The 13,760-nt window shown below is 44.9% G+C and overlaps 1 protein-coding gene and 1 long non-coding RNA gene across 2 annotated transcripts; both read left to right on the top strand.

Moving 5' to 3' along the window:
- The first annotated feature begins 536 nt into the window (after positions 1-536).
- LOC120651621 lies at positions 537-1,953 on the top strand. Its single transcript, XR_005666261.1, has 3 exons — positions 537-1,092; positions 1,647-1,716; positions 1,803-1,953. It is a non-coding gene; the product is annotated as an uncharacterized LOC120651621 (long non-coding RNA).
- A 3,677-nt stretch (positions 1,954-5,630) lies between these two features.
- LOC120653265 lies at positions 5,631-8,780 on the top strand. The gene is made up of 2 exons (XM_039931041.1): positions 5,631-6,241; positions 8,312-8,780. Exons 1-2 carry the CDS (start codon positions 5,631-5,633, stop codon positions 8,778-8,780), a joined length of 1,080 nt encoding a protein of 359 aa, XP_039786975.1.
- The last annotated feature ends 4,980 nt before the right edge of the window (positions 8,781-13,760 follow it).

The following is a 13,760-nucleotide window of genomic DNA, read 5'->3' on the forward strand; positions in this document are numbered from 1 at the left end:
TGAACTAAACAACACCCATTGGCACCCCTAGTTTGGGCCCCTCGTCCACCAAAAGTCAGCAAAATACGCTCCCCTTGCTCCTTCCTCGAAATTTCATACCGCCCCCCTCCTCCTATGTATCCTTGTCGTTTTACACCGCAAGTCAATTTTCCTGTTCACTCTCTCCCTGTCAAAAAAAAAGGGGAAGCCTCGTGTAGTCGTGTGAACCCCCAAGCGCTGTCGCTCTCCTATGCTTTCCTGGCTCCTGCTCCTCTTCGCCGCGTCTCTCCTCCACCAAAAGCCATTTCTTCTTGAGCGCAGCAGCTGTTCAAGCTGAAACCCGTGCCTCCCTTTCGGCGACCAGCGAGCGGCCTCATTCTTAGCATTTGATCTTTATAAGCTTTAGATTTGGGTCCACCTCCAAGTTTATGGCTTCACGGTAAATTCCAAAAACAGTCGGTAGGCCCTGTTCCCTGTACTTTGTGGTCCCTTAATCTTTAGATCTGCATTGTGCGTACTCTTTTTTTTTTGTCGATTTCATGTTGCCATTTAACGTCGTTGATAGTTTTTCCGCTGTCTTGCTACACTTTTCCTCTTCCGCCATTTGCTCCGTTCGACTTCATGGTCTCCAGCCATTTTCAGATAAGATCTTGGACGGTTTGCATTTCACTATTTTCATGCAAGATCTTTGGGTGTGCGCCTATTTCTTTCCGAACATCCAGTGTTCTGTAGCATGCCGTTTTTCCTCCCGTTTTTTTTTCCTCTAAAAAAAAGAACACGGTTGCTGGCCATTTCAGATGTGATGCCAGCTCTCCTGGGTGCATGTCTATGCATAGCTCTTAGCCCGGCCCTTTGCTGCCTCATCTCTACGACTCTACCTACCTCGGTTTATTTTTATATAACCCAGTTGATCCGGCCATCTTATGCCTAGTCTTATTTTATTTCTTTTTTTGTCAGCACCATTTTAGTCGGAGATCCACTCTGCCGGACTCTATTTGGCCTGCTCAATTACCTGGTAAGACCGGCTCATCAAGTGATTACCTTTTGGGGCAACGAGTTTTCTGAGAAGCGCCGCCGCTACTGCAAGTCTGCAACGGTTGTCGCCTTTGCCTGGTAATATTTCTATTTGTAAGTACATCTCTCGCCCGGCGATAATTGTGAGTACCATGCATTGATGCCGTATAATGGCTTCTAGCTATGGGCTATATATATACGGAGTAGATACTGCTAAGCAAATAGGCGCCAGGCTGACACACATTGGCATAATGGCATCGCTTCTGAATTCTCGTGCTTCCTTTAACTAAAAAGTTTTTTTTTTTGCCTTGTGTTGATACTCTTTAGCTTCTTTTTTTTGCACTTTCTTTTTTTTTTATGGTCTTTACCTTTGCAGTTTCCCCTGACATCGCTGCCTTTCGGTAGACGTTATGCTTCCTGTTGGTGTGAACTCCATCTCCTTGCTAAGAGCTGTGTCTAGGCAGTACTGTCTACCGTATACATCTTTGATTACCAAGGTTGGGGATGATGGTACTTTGCTATGTGGAGTAGAATTAGAGCTACCGCAGCTGGAGTTAGTCACACCGCATCGTTACTTCTTTTGGAGCCCTGCAGAGCAATCCTTAATCCTTGCCTATGAACGATCAGCAATGCAAGCTGTTGCTTTCTTGCAGGGTGTTTACAGATTTAGTTTAGCAGATACAGGAGTATCGTGGCCCCTTCACCTACCATTCCAGATTTAAGGTAGGAAACAAAAAAACACAGATGCGTGTCCATTGCTCCTCCATGTTGCAAGTTACACTCACTTTTTCTTGTTTACTTCCTTACAGCTATTTGGAACTACAAAGCTAGATGCATGAAACATTTTGTAAGGGATCCTAGACTAGCAGCATCTTTGATCCACGAAAGGCTGCAATTGCCATCAGAAGGACTAGCAGCATCCTGGTAATTACCTAGGCAAGATTAGCTATTCTGTGCAAATCTTTATGGACTACGTAGCTTCAATGCTGTAGCCTAATGTGTCTACAATGCTGATATATGAGACCGACCTTTTTAAATGCTGTTTAATTCCAGATTGGCACCCTCTTCTAATTCACAACACCATGAGAAAAAGGAGGGAAATAACAAGATCAGTATGCACCTAAACCGAAAGCCCAACAGTCGGTACAGTAATAAGCCCATAAACTACGGCCCACGTTTTCCTCTTCAAGGCCCGTCAACGCTAGCTACCCTTGTTGCATAGACGCTCCAGCTCATGGCGAATATGGCCCAACACAAGACAGGCCACGCTATCGCTGTGCACCGTACGTGCTCCTTCCCGCTTCTTGTTTTCTTTTGTGCCAACTCGCCTTCACAAGTTTGGGACCTCGTCGACGGCGGTGACTGGCAGCGGCGATCTCCGGCGAGGAGATGGCAAGCATAGGAGTTTGGAACCTCGTTGTATTTTCTCCTCCTTTGAGGGGCTTCTCTGCAGTTTGGTCAAGGCAGCTGTTTTTGTATCCTTATCGTACGTACTTGTATTCGTTTGGATCTATGTATGTACAGTTTCCTTATGTCAAATAATATAGTAGTTTTATAAGAAAAACTCGCCCAAAAGATTTGGCCGGGGCCTGTTTGGATCGGGGGTTAAAAATTAGCCCTCTTTCTTTTAGCCTCTTTAGCTCCAAAAAATTCAAACGAGTAGGGCTATTTGAGGCTAAAGTGAATTAGCTCCTACAATAGACGCTTATTGGGGCTAATTCTGTATGGACCTCATGGAAAAATCACTTTTCTTCTCACCCCCCATGCATGAAAAGTAGAGCCAATGCTTTAGTCCTCAGAGAAAGTCTTATTACAGGCTGCAAGCAGGCCAAGAGCATGGTTAATAGCAGAGCCAAGTGCTTAACTATAAGTTAAATGCTAAGAGCCAAGTTATATAATAGTTGTCTCATATTTGTCTCTTATAAAGTTTTTTATTGTTATGTGGTACCATGTCTTACTTTCTCTTTCTTACTCTTCCTCATATACATTTTTATTTGGACCCACAAATGCTTATGCTTCCGTGCCAAGCTGGGTGCTAGAACAAGAGCCAAGCTCTCTTCTCTCCTCCACATCAGCAAAACTACTGACTAGCTTGGCTTTAAGTCTATTTTTGTACTTGCTCTAAATACAGAGATAGACAAGAGGGGAGAGGAGAGAGAGGAGAACCGGGCTATAAGCTTGCAGCCGGCTTCAACATAAGAACCAATAATTCTTGTGAGAGAGACAAGTGGACCATATATTAATGGTGAAGGACTAACTACTATACAAATGGGCTGATAGATACGCTGTAATAATCCTTACAGCTAGCGGCCGGCTGTATTATTAATCTTACGACAAGTGAAGGCTGGAGGTGGCGATGCCTAAGAGCAAGATTAATATTACAAATGGTTACTTGCTATAAGGATTCTTGCAGCCTACCTCTCAGCCCACTTATATAGTAGTTAGTCATTCACTGTTAATGTAAGCCCATTTCTCACTCACAATATTTATTGATGATTCTTATGTCGAAACTAGCTGCAAGCTTTGTAGCTCACTTCTCCTCTTTCTCTCTACTCTCCCCTCTCCTCTCTTCTCCATCTTAGCATTTAGCTTGTTTGCAAACTGATATAATACTTGCTCTAATAGTTGCATAGGCCTAGCTAGCCATTGGCTCCATTGTCCTTCTAGCTTAGCGAGGCACAAAGCTCACTTCATGCATGCATGCAAATTGATGCTACTCCTAGAATGTAAGGCATCTTGAATTTTTGTAGACAAATTATGGAGGTAGAGAAAATACACATGTACCTCTCACTAATATATTTTTTTATCTTGCCCACACCAAGGAGATTATCATATATTTTTTACTCCCCTAGCCCACCGCAATTGATTTCTTTTCAAAGTTTGCACCAAAACTAAGTATCATCTTGATGTATCCACTTGAAATTAATAAAGTTTCACTTTTCCAGAAAAAAAACACCAAAACTAAGGAGATTAGCATGACTTTTATGTTTGAAGGGATTTAAGATGCCTTACATTTATGTACAAATTTTAAACCTTTTAATGCCTTGCATTTAAGGACGAAGGAAATAGATTGCTAACTCTGAACGGAATTTAATAAAATGGCGCTGGATTAAATTGTTCTTATTGTACTGAATACAAGCTCACACGTCTTACAAGAGGATTTGCGCGGGAGTGATTAGGTATCTTATGAAATCTGAAATGAAATTATGCGAGGGCTGTTTCATTTATCAACCTAAATCCATAAAAATAACGTGACACTCGAGAAAATCTTGAAACCAAAACATTTCATTTAGAATGGCTTGCGTCATTATACCGGCTGGGCATGGATTACGTTCCAGCAGGGAGGGAGTGAGTAATTAATGAAAGCATGCACGGTAGCATGGATTATGTTCCTGGAGGGAGGGAGGGAGTAATTAATTAAAGCATGTGCGGTAGGGGTGTAGAAAAGACTCTCATACCCATAATTATTAAGCATTGGGAATGTGCTAGGGGTGTAGAAAAGACTCTCATACCCATAATTAAAGCATGCACGGTAGCATGCATTTTTTCTTGCACTCCTCCACATGTACTTCCACCTACATAGTTGCATGCACATCTTTCTATAGGGAAAGACTAAAAAATGATGCATAATTAAGATGATTGAGTCCACTCTCAACCTGAATGAATTACTCCCTCCTTCCCCGTTTATAAGGCATACACGTATATCAAAATTCAAACTTTCTCATCTTTGACCAATAATTTGACTATTAAATTTTTGTTTTTATAATGTAAATTTCATATGATTGGATTCATAATCAAATATAGTTTACAATGATTATAAATTTATAATAAAAAATGATATAATATATGATAAATAAATGGTCAAAGTGTTGTTTAGAAGACCGTGTCATGTTCCACCATGCCTTATAAACGGGGAAGGAGGGAGTATATTTAAGGATAAATTTTGAATCCTAGAATGACATATATTTGAGGACGGAGGAAGTACATCAAACCGGTCTTTTTCCAAAATAAGCTTACATTAAGCCTTTTTATCCATTCAAGAGAAGTCGACGACATATTTTTTGAGACCGTTGATGCCGCGCCTATTTTGCGCGTGGTGGTTAATTACCTAGTTTTTTGTAGCGGCCGCCGCCGCATACAAAATTCAAAATCCCGTCCTTCAGTTCAATATACTCCCTCCTTCCCCGTTTATAAGGCATACACGTATATCAAGATTCAAACCTTCTCATCTTTGACCAATAATTTGACTATTAAATTTTTATTTTTATAATGCAAATTTCATATGATTGGATTCATAATCAAATATAGTTTACAATGATTATAAGTTTATAATCAAAAGTGATATAATATATGATAAATAAATGGTCAAAGTGTTGTTTAGAAGACCGTGTCATGTTCCACCATGCCTTATAAACGGGGAAGGAGGGAGTAATAGAGTGAACGCCACATTTTTTGGGACCGGAGATGCCGCGCCTTTTTTGCGCGTGGTGGTTAATTACCTAGTTTTCTGTAGCAGCCGCATCCAAACTTCAAAATCGATCCCGTCCTTCAGTTTTCCCTATATAAACGCTAGCCACTGATGAAGGGAGTCCAGCTAACTGATGAAGGGAGTCCAGCTCCGGCGAGCCACCACCACCATGCTCAAACCACAGAGTGATGAGGAGGCCACGGTGAATGCCACGAGAGCAAGGAGTTCCAGGAGACGCCTTGCTGCCACCTCGTTCCTCCCGGAGCTGCTCGTCGTGTGGGAGATCCTCGTCCGCCTCCCGGCGGCGGCGCTTCTCCGCTGCCGCGCGGTCTGCCGCTCCTGGCGCGACCTCACCTCCACCTCCGAATTCCTCCTCGCCCACCACCTGCGCCAGCCGTCGCTCCCGCTCGTCTCCTTCTGCGGCGAGATCGACGCCTGCCGAAGAAACGTCGACGCCGGCCTCGACGCCTTGGACTTCCGGCGACGCCCCGCCGAGCGCCGCCCTGTGCTCCGCTTCAGCGACTACAGCCGCCGCGGCAGCTTCAAGGTCCACGCCTCCTGCGACGGCCTGCTGCTGCTGTCCCTCTCCAATAATACCTTCTACATCTGCAACCCGGCCACGCGCCAGTGGACCACACTGCCCAGCCTCCATGGCGGCGTCGCGGGGCTCTACCGGCACAGCTCGTCGGGCGAGTACCGCATCTTGTACAAGCAGTGGACAGATGAGGATGATTTCGTCTGCTACTACGTCCGCACCGTGGCCTCCTCCGCGAAGCCAACGTGCGTTGAGCCGCCAGCAGCTTCGCCGCCCATGGGGCGCACGCCGTCGGTCCTGCTCCATGGCTGCATTCACTGGCCATTGTTTCAAATCCCGTTTGAAATCCGGCGGAAACCGGATTTTTTTCCCGTTACCGGAACTAGGCGAGATTGGAAACCGTCGGAAAATCCGACAGATTTCGTTAGGATTTTTGAAAATTCAAAAAAAAATTTATAAAAAATTGGGAGAAAATCTTATAAAAAACTAGAGTATGTACACGCTCCATTTCTGTAAGCCAAGTTCAAAAATAATGATGTTTGCGCATTCAAATTTTGATTTTCGTCAGAACACGCCAAACCATCCACCTTGTACCTCTGTCTGTACTCATTTTCACCCAAGTAACTCTCTCTCTACTCATTTCCACCCTACAGAGCTCTCGTGACTTACTTTCCCCACTCCTACTCGCGTCCTGGGCTGAGGCCGAGTGGGCAAGGGGCTCTGCCGGTGATGGAGAGGTGGGATCGGGCGTCCGCTCGCCGGTAGCCGTCCGGGAGCAGCGCATCCCGTCGGTGGACTGGCCGGCCGACTGCTGTCCCGGCCAGGCGACGAGAGCCGCTGCAATCGCGCCAAGAAGCTCTGCTCTTGGTCGAGAACCGAAGGTATGTGGTTGGTGTGGAGTATTCATTTTTCTTAGTTTTCTTAAGCCGCATGCTTATCGATTCTTTGGAAGGCATGTAAGCTGCTGAGTAATGAGTTTCGGCATATTGCGTGGCAGCCATGCCTTGCACACACGATTAACCTCATGTTGAAGGACATTGTAAAGTGGCCTGAACATGAAGCAATGATTGAGAGTGCCCAAAAAATTTGCAGTTGGTTCTACAACTCAAACAGTTTGCACCACATGATGAAGACTGCCATTGGTGGCGAGTTAGTAAAATGGAATGCAACAAGATCCTGCTAGCAGTTTCATGGACCTCTCATTGTATGGACGCCTGAGCCTACGGGTGATGACTACAATGAAAATGACAATGATGACGACGATGACGACGACACCGATGATGGTGGCAGTGGTGGTGGTGAGACAGCCGGAGGGACTAGTGCGGTTGGAGGGAGCAGCGGTGGCCATTCAGGTGGAAGGTCTATTAGATTTACTGGAGAGAGCCATTTCACACATGCCACACAGGATGAAGACCATGGAGCACCCACTTCACAGAGACAGACTAGAAGCTACCAAAGACAATCCACACCCCATGAATATGATAGCTCTAGCTCTCTTAGCTCCACCAGTAGCTACCCTGCCGTACCATCATACCCATATCCATACCCACAGCCATACCCATACCCACAGTCGTATCCATACCCTCCACCAGATCCATACGCACAACCATATGACCCTCGGCTGCACTCATTGCATATCATGTATGACTATCTGTCTGGGGCACATCATGAGTACAAGGAGGCTGAATGAACTATTTTCAATTCGTGTGATGTCATGGTATGAATCTTGTATGGACAAATAAATATTAGAACTTGTATGCCATATTTCTATCCATGGACTTGTATTGTAATATGTACTAAATATATTGTATGGAATGCACTTCGGACTTCTATTAATATGGTCGATTTGGTTTGACCAATTGCTTTAGGTATTCAATTTGCACTGAAATGCTGCCAAAATTTTCATTGTTCGTACTAACTATGCAATGCTATGTCCATTATATACATTAAAACATTATATATGTCTTCAAAATATCTTACGACATATCAATTGTTCAAATGGAGTCATTTCTATGCAAAATTTGGCTTCACTGCACCTGTTTTTTTTAATTCCCGGTCGCAGTGACCAGTTCCCTGGTCAGACTACACCGATTCCCGGTCGGGAAAACCGGGTTCCCGTTTTTTGAATTTGAAGTGCCATCCCGTCCGGTTTTTGGCGGTTTTCACCGGGAACTGGCCGGTTTCCCGTTCCCGGACTCAGGCGGGAAAGCAGCTCCCGACGGAAACGTAAACCCTGTCACTGGCTCCCCGACTGCTCGCACCTCGCAGGAAAAGGCCGGTCTGGTTGTTTTTGATACGGTTGCTGAATCATTTAGGGCCAGGCGGATGTCTTGTCCAACCGTTGGCAATTCGCCACGGGCGAATCTGTTTGAGATGGACGGCACGCTTGGCATCAGCCCTGCTGATGAGAGCAGCATGGTACTGAAGCTATGGGTGCTGCAGGACTACGAGACGGAGGCGTGGTCACTCAAGTACCGGATCCGACTTCCAATAATTGAGGTGAAAAGGACTCCTTACGCTAGGCCGCCGCAGTACAGTTTCAACGGGGTCCTTGTGTCCAAGGAAGGGGATGTGCTGTTCTGGTCCGACGACCGTTCTCGTGGTCACCTTTTTCACTGCGACAGCAAGGGCAAGTTGCTTCAGAAGCTCCATGGGGATCATGTGTCTTCAGGTGTTAGTGGACAGTGGTTCAAAGAAAGCCTCGTCAGGCATGACTTCTTCGAGAGGCAAGATGGCTGTCGCCGTCGCCGCGTGAGCCAGCCGCGGTTCTTTTCAGGACTCTAGTACACAGTTGTTTTGTGCTCCGCCCTTGCCTATCTAGCTATAGTACTTTCGAGTAACTAGAGTAGGTTGATGCGCTGAGGCACATGCGTGCATTGCCGGTCTCCAGGCTGCATCAGACTGGGGCATGCAACATGTTATCTTGGAGACGGATTCGCAAATCATGGTGAAGGCGTTGCGAACGGAAGAATATGATCGTGCGTCGAATGGAGTACTTTTCAGAGAGGCAAAATTTCTTATGTCTTCAATGTAGACTTCAACTCGCCGGCGCCCGTCGCTGGAGACGATGAACACACCCTGGAACACTCAGAGAACGCACGCACACACACGAGATGGCAGTAGAAACACACGGTAGTTTTGGTGCCCAACTGACAGGCGTTTTTCATGTATTGATAACAGATTTATACTCTAAATTACAACTGAAAGCAAGTGGCTAAACTGTGCCACGACGCTGCGATTCCCACGCCTCCGTTTTGATCGCGCCATCCCACGACCTGAAGACTAGCTCCTCACCTCCACTACCCCTAGGACTCAACGGAAAGAAAGGAACACCACTACATGTGTTCATGCAGATGCTCTGTACAACGACGCTCTCATCGTGGCCAACGATGAGCTCCTTTATTCTAGCTAGGCCATGCACACGACCGAGTCTGGATTATCCAACATTCAATTCTTCATTGTTGGAGTTTTTGGAAAGCGATCTTCACTGTTAAGGAAAAACAAACAACATTAAGAAAATGTTTGATCCACCTAAACGTGATTAAGAAAGTTAATGGGCTGTAATCGGTGGGCTCGGATTAGTTTCCAAACTGAGGGCAAGGCTCTGCACCCGCAACACTATAAATCTAAGGTGTGGCTGACTCATTTTTATCATCTGAAAAACCCTAAACGTGATTAGCCACTCTAAATCCGATTACTAAGCGGGCTGAAGGGGAGCAGAAGCCTTGTTCTGCTGTTCATCTACATCTACAACACGGTTTCCTCATCTACTTTGGCTGCTCATCATCAACACCAAGATCTTCATCAACCGAGAGATCTAAATCTCTCTAATTGGTGAAGATCATGTCTGCTTCATCTACACCAACAAATCTACAAGAACTGAGGCATTCATGATGACTTCAGGCTCTGGTTAGTTCTTAAGTAATTAATTCCGCATTAAATTTAATTAGTGATCATGATTAGACTAAGCTAAGATCCTGTTTATGAATGATTAAATCTAACAATCGGTATCAAGAGCCATCTTAGTTCTATCATGATCCTAATATCGAGAGCCATCAAATTTTAAGCCTCCATTAATAACAGATTAGATCTGTTATGCATAATTACGTTATGTGCAAATGAGGGTGATGCGATTAGTAGATTGGATCTACTAAGTCTCTCCAGCGTGATGTGTGTGCTGATTAATGTTCAAATTAGTTTATTTTTGTGCTTATCTACCTGCGACTAAGCTTCTGCAGTAAAGTTTTTCATGGGCGAATTAGATTAAGATGCATGTTTATGAAGTCATTAGTCTGAATTATGTTTGTATTAGACACTGATTAATGCAAATCTTAATCTGATTAGACTAAGTACCTCGGATTAGATCTAAATAATTATCTTAATGCTAATTTGTGATTAGACCGAGGCAAATTAAGATATACTTGATGATTAAGTCAAGTAATTAAGGTTAGGGTTTAAGATTACTTAATCAGTTCCCCAAATTAGCCCACTGTTAAGTCAAATTCCGCAAAATTGAAGTCAAATTCATGCAATTCGATGCATCAGCAGCATTGAGAAGAAGGGGAATTGCAAATTTCAGATCGCATCAAGAAATCCCAAATTCCTCATGAACCCTAACCCTAATGGAGGATGAACTCACCTCGGGATGCCGTCTGCCGCGCGTGGCATGATGCTGCCGCCGCGCGCAGGTGTCGGCGTCTTTCCCCAACGAGCCGCTCATGTGCATCAGTAGCACACAGACCGGCCGAGAGCACCGAGGTGGAGCCCCTCGACGGCCGTGCGCGCGATTAGGCCGCACGCACTGCCGGCGAGAGGGCCCACCACGGAGCATGGCACGGGCGGTGCTCGACTTCACCAAATCGGCGCTCACGGGATCTCGAGCGGCCGCGGCGGCGCATGTGGACGCGCACGTCGCGAGCGGCTCGGAGGCACCCACGGCGCGCGAGGCGCCTCTGGCCGGCGGGACCGGCTGGCGCTCCGCGCCACCCGCACGTAGGTCACGTGAGGCGCGGCCGCTGCATGAGGAGCAGCGGCGGCTGTAGCTCCCAGGCGCAGGCCGGGGCTCACGAGCGGTGGCCGGGCCCGCCGGCCCCCCATCGCGCAGCCCGTGGGACGCTCGCCCCGCGCGTGAGGCGGCGACAGGGGCGCTGCATCAGGGAGCGCGTGGCGGCACCCACAGCACTACGCCATGAGACGGCGGCGGTGCTGGCCGCGTGCAGCGGCGCCCAGCTGCAGAGCTGTGGCGACTGCAGCTCCCCGCACAGGCGCGCGCGGGCATCAGGCTGCGGCGGTTTGTGCTGGCTGCTGGGGAAAGAAGAAGAGAGTGAGAGGCATTAGGGTTTTCAGGACCGGCCTTCACCCTTTTATGCGGAACCATATAAGATCTGGGCTGTCGGATCATCACGGACGGTTCGGATGAAGTCGGATTAGGGTTCCGCGCTGCTGGGCCGTTAGTGGGCCGAGCGGCTGGCAGGCCAAGCCGAGCGCGTGACTTTGGGCCGAGCCGATTTAGTTTTTGGACTGGTTTATGAGTTTTAGGCCAGTTTTAAGATATAAAGCCTTTTTCTTTACTGTTTAATGTTTTAAGCTTATTTCTTTACTGTTTTAAGCTTAATTTCTTTATTGATTATGTTAAAGGCTTTATTTATTTTTCTGTTGCGCTTAAGATTACCAGCCTTGTGTTTATTTAATGCCCATGAGTATTTCATATTTGATTTATGATTTATCTATTGTTTATAATTTCGCAAATAAGCTTATTGCTTAATTTGTTTAGGGTAGATATTTCTCAATTATGAATAGTGTTATTTCCCATATTCTTTGATGAGGTTAATTTAAGAATAATGTTGGGAATTAATCACTGATAATGAGTTCCTTTTTGGGATATTAATTAGTCTCATTTTTTCAGCACTATTGATTTATAATGTTTAATGTGCTTGCTAAATGAGAGAAAATTCAAAATTTTGAGCCTTATCATTACAGTGCAATTAAGTTTAATGATGTTTTATGTGCTGATTATACAAGGCAAAAATTTAAGGTTTTATGAGCCTCATTATTTACAGTGAAATTTGCTTCATTATGCTTTATGTGTCATTTTCACCGTTTTGAGCTTTAAAATTCTAGAATAAGTTTATTCCCTTAATGTTTTATTATGCCTTAACGATGACTGTTGCATTAGTCTGCATTGTTTAAACTGAAAAATTATATGTTTTCCACCAAGTACAATTAAGATGCTCTCTAATTAAATGGAATCATCGAGAAGTTTGATTAGAGTATACTTGTAATTAATTTCAACCATCGTTGTTTTAATTATGAGTTAATGATAAGTTTCGTTTGTTTTCCTCATCGGTGATGCAAATTGAAACTTATAGCACGATTTTAATCAGACCATCGTAGGGTTAATCTTGTGCTTTTATGTGCATCTTATTGTATAAGATTATTGAGACTTCAATTTTGTGATTTTTCAGTGAATTATGAGGACTTGCTAAGCACCATTGAGACCTTTAATGGCACCAATTTTCCCAAGTGGAATAAAGAGGTACATGCTGTTCTCAAGGTTCTGGACCTTGACTACGCACTTTGTGAAGATAAACTAGTTGCTCCTCCGGCAAATGCTAAGAGTTACGATGAGCAAATGAGGAAATATAACTCCAACTTGGAGAAATGGAAACATTCCAATAAGCTTGGAAAAATGGTCATAAAGCAATCGACCTCAGTTGCCATAAGAGTACTTCCTTGTATAAAGAATGACGAGGGATTAAGTGCTAAGGAGTTTTTGAACTCCATTGAGGACATGAGATCTGGTCTGCCATCAGTTCGTATCCCCATCCCTTACTAAAGACTGTTTGTACTTTTGCATATGGCCATATACGATTATGCATGAACGAAGGTTATCAGAGTTGCAAGCTCAGTCATATAAAATGTATATATATAGCAAAGAAATTGGGTTCTACAGAGTTTCCTTGCTAGCAAATATGTCCGTACTTTGCTATAGGGGAAGACCTACGAAATCTTGACATCAATTCATGTGAAACCATTTTACAGGGTTCAGTAACACTTGGGTAATGTTTGGTTGACTTGTGGTAACGGAAATGAATAACGGCGGTAACGGGAAGAATTCAAGCCAATACGTGTTTTGTTTGGTTGATGCAAATGTAACGGGATCCTTACCGTGGTCACCGAAGGCCTTCTCCCTCCTCTGGCCAATTGCCCTGCTGATTACTGATGGCCGCAACCAGAAGAGAACCATCCGTTTCTGTATTTTGGGTCATGAAACATACGTAGCAAAACAGTGCTAGGCCAAAATTTTAGGGTAGTCCCGAGTCTACCTGGACTACCTTTTGGGCCCACCACTAGTGATGGAAGGAGACGATTGGCGGAGCGGTGGAGAAAGGACGAATGACGAGCAGCACAAAGTGGAGGAAGCCGATGTGGAAGCCGTGGAGGCTCCATGGATCAGGCCGCGCGGACTGGAGGAAGGCTGGTAACAATTCACGCCTAGGTGCGAGTGGTAACAGGTTTCTACATACCGGTGTCACCTGATTGTGGAAGAAAACGGATGAAAAGAAAATTCACATTTCTGTCCATCGGTATTTCTGTATTATACCATATTGTCGGGTATACGGAAATGAGATAGAAAGTTCTAGGAACGGGATAGAGATGACCGGAAGTAGGAAAACAGAAGATGAAAAACAAAATATAATCTCATACAATTTTGAGCTGAAAAATATATAAGAACTAGACTGAATTGGGAAGCGATCAAAATCA

Source organism: Panicum virgatum, chromosome 1K, assembly GCF_016808335.1.
Source record: "Panicum virgatum strain AP13 chromosome 1K, P.virgatum_v5, whole genome shotgun sequence".
Classification (NCBI taxonomy): Eukaryota; Viridiplantae; Streptophyta; class Magnoliopsida; order Poales; family Poaceae; genus Panicum; species Panicum virgatum.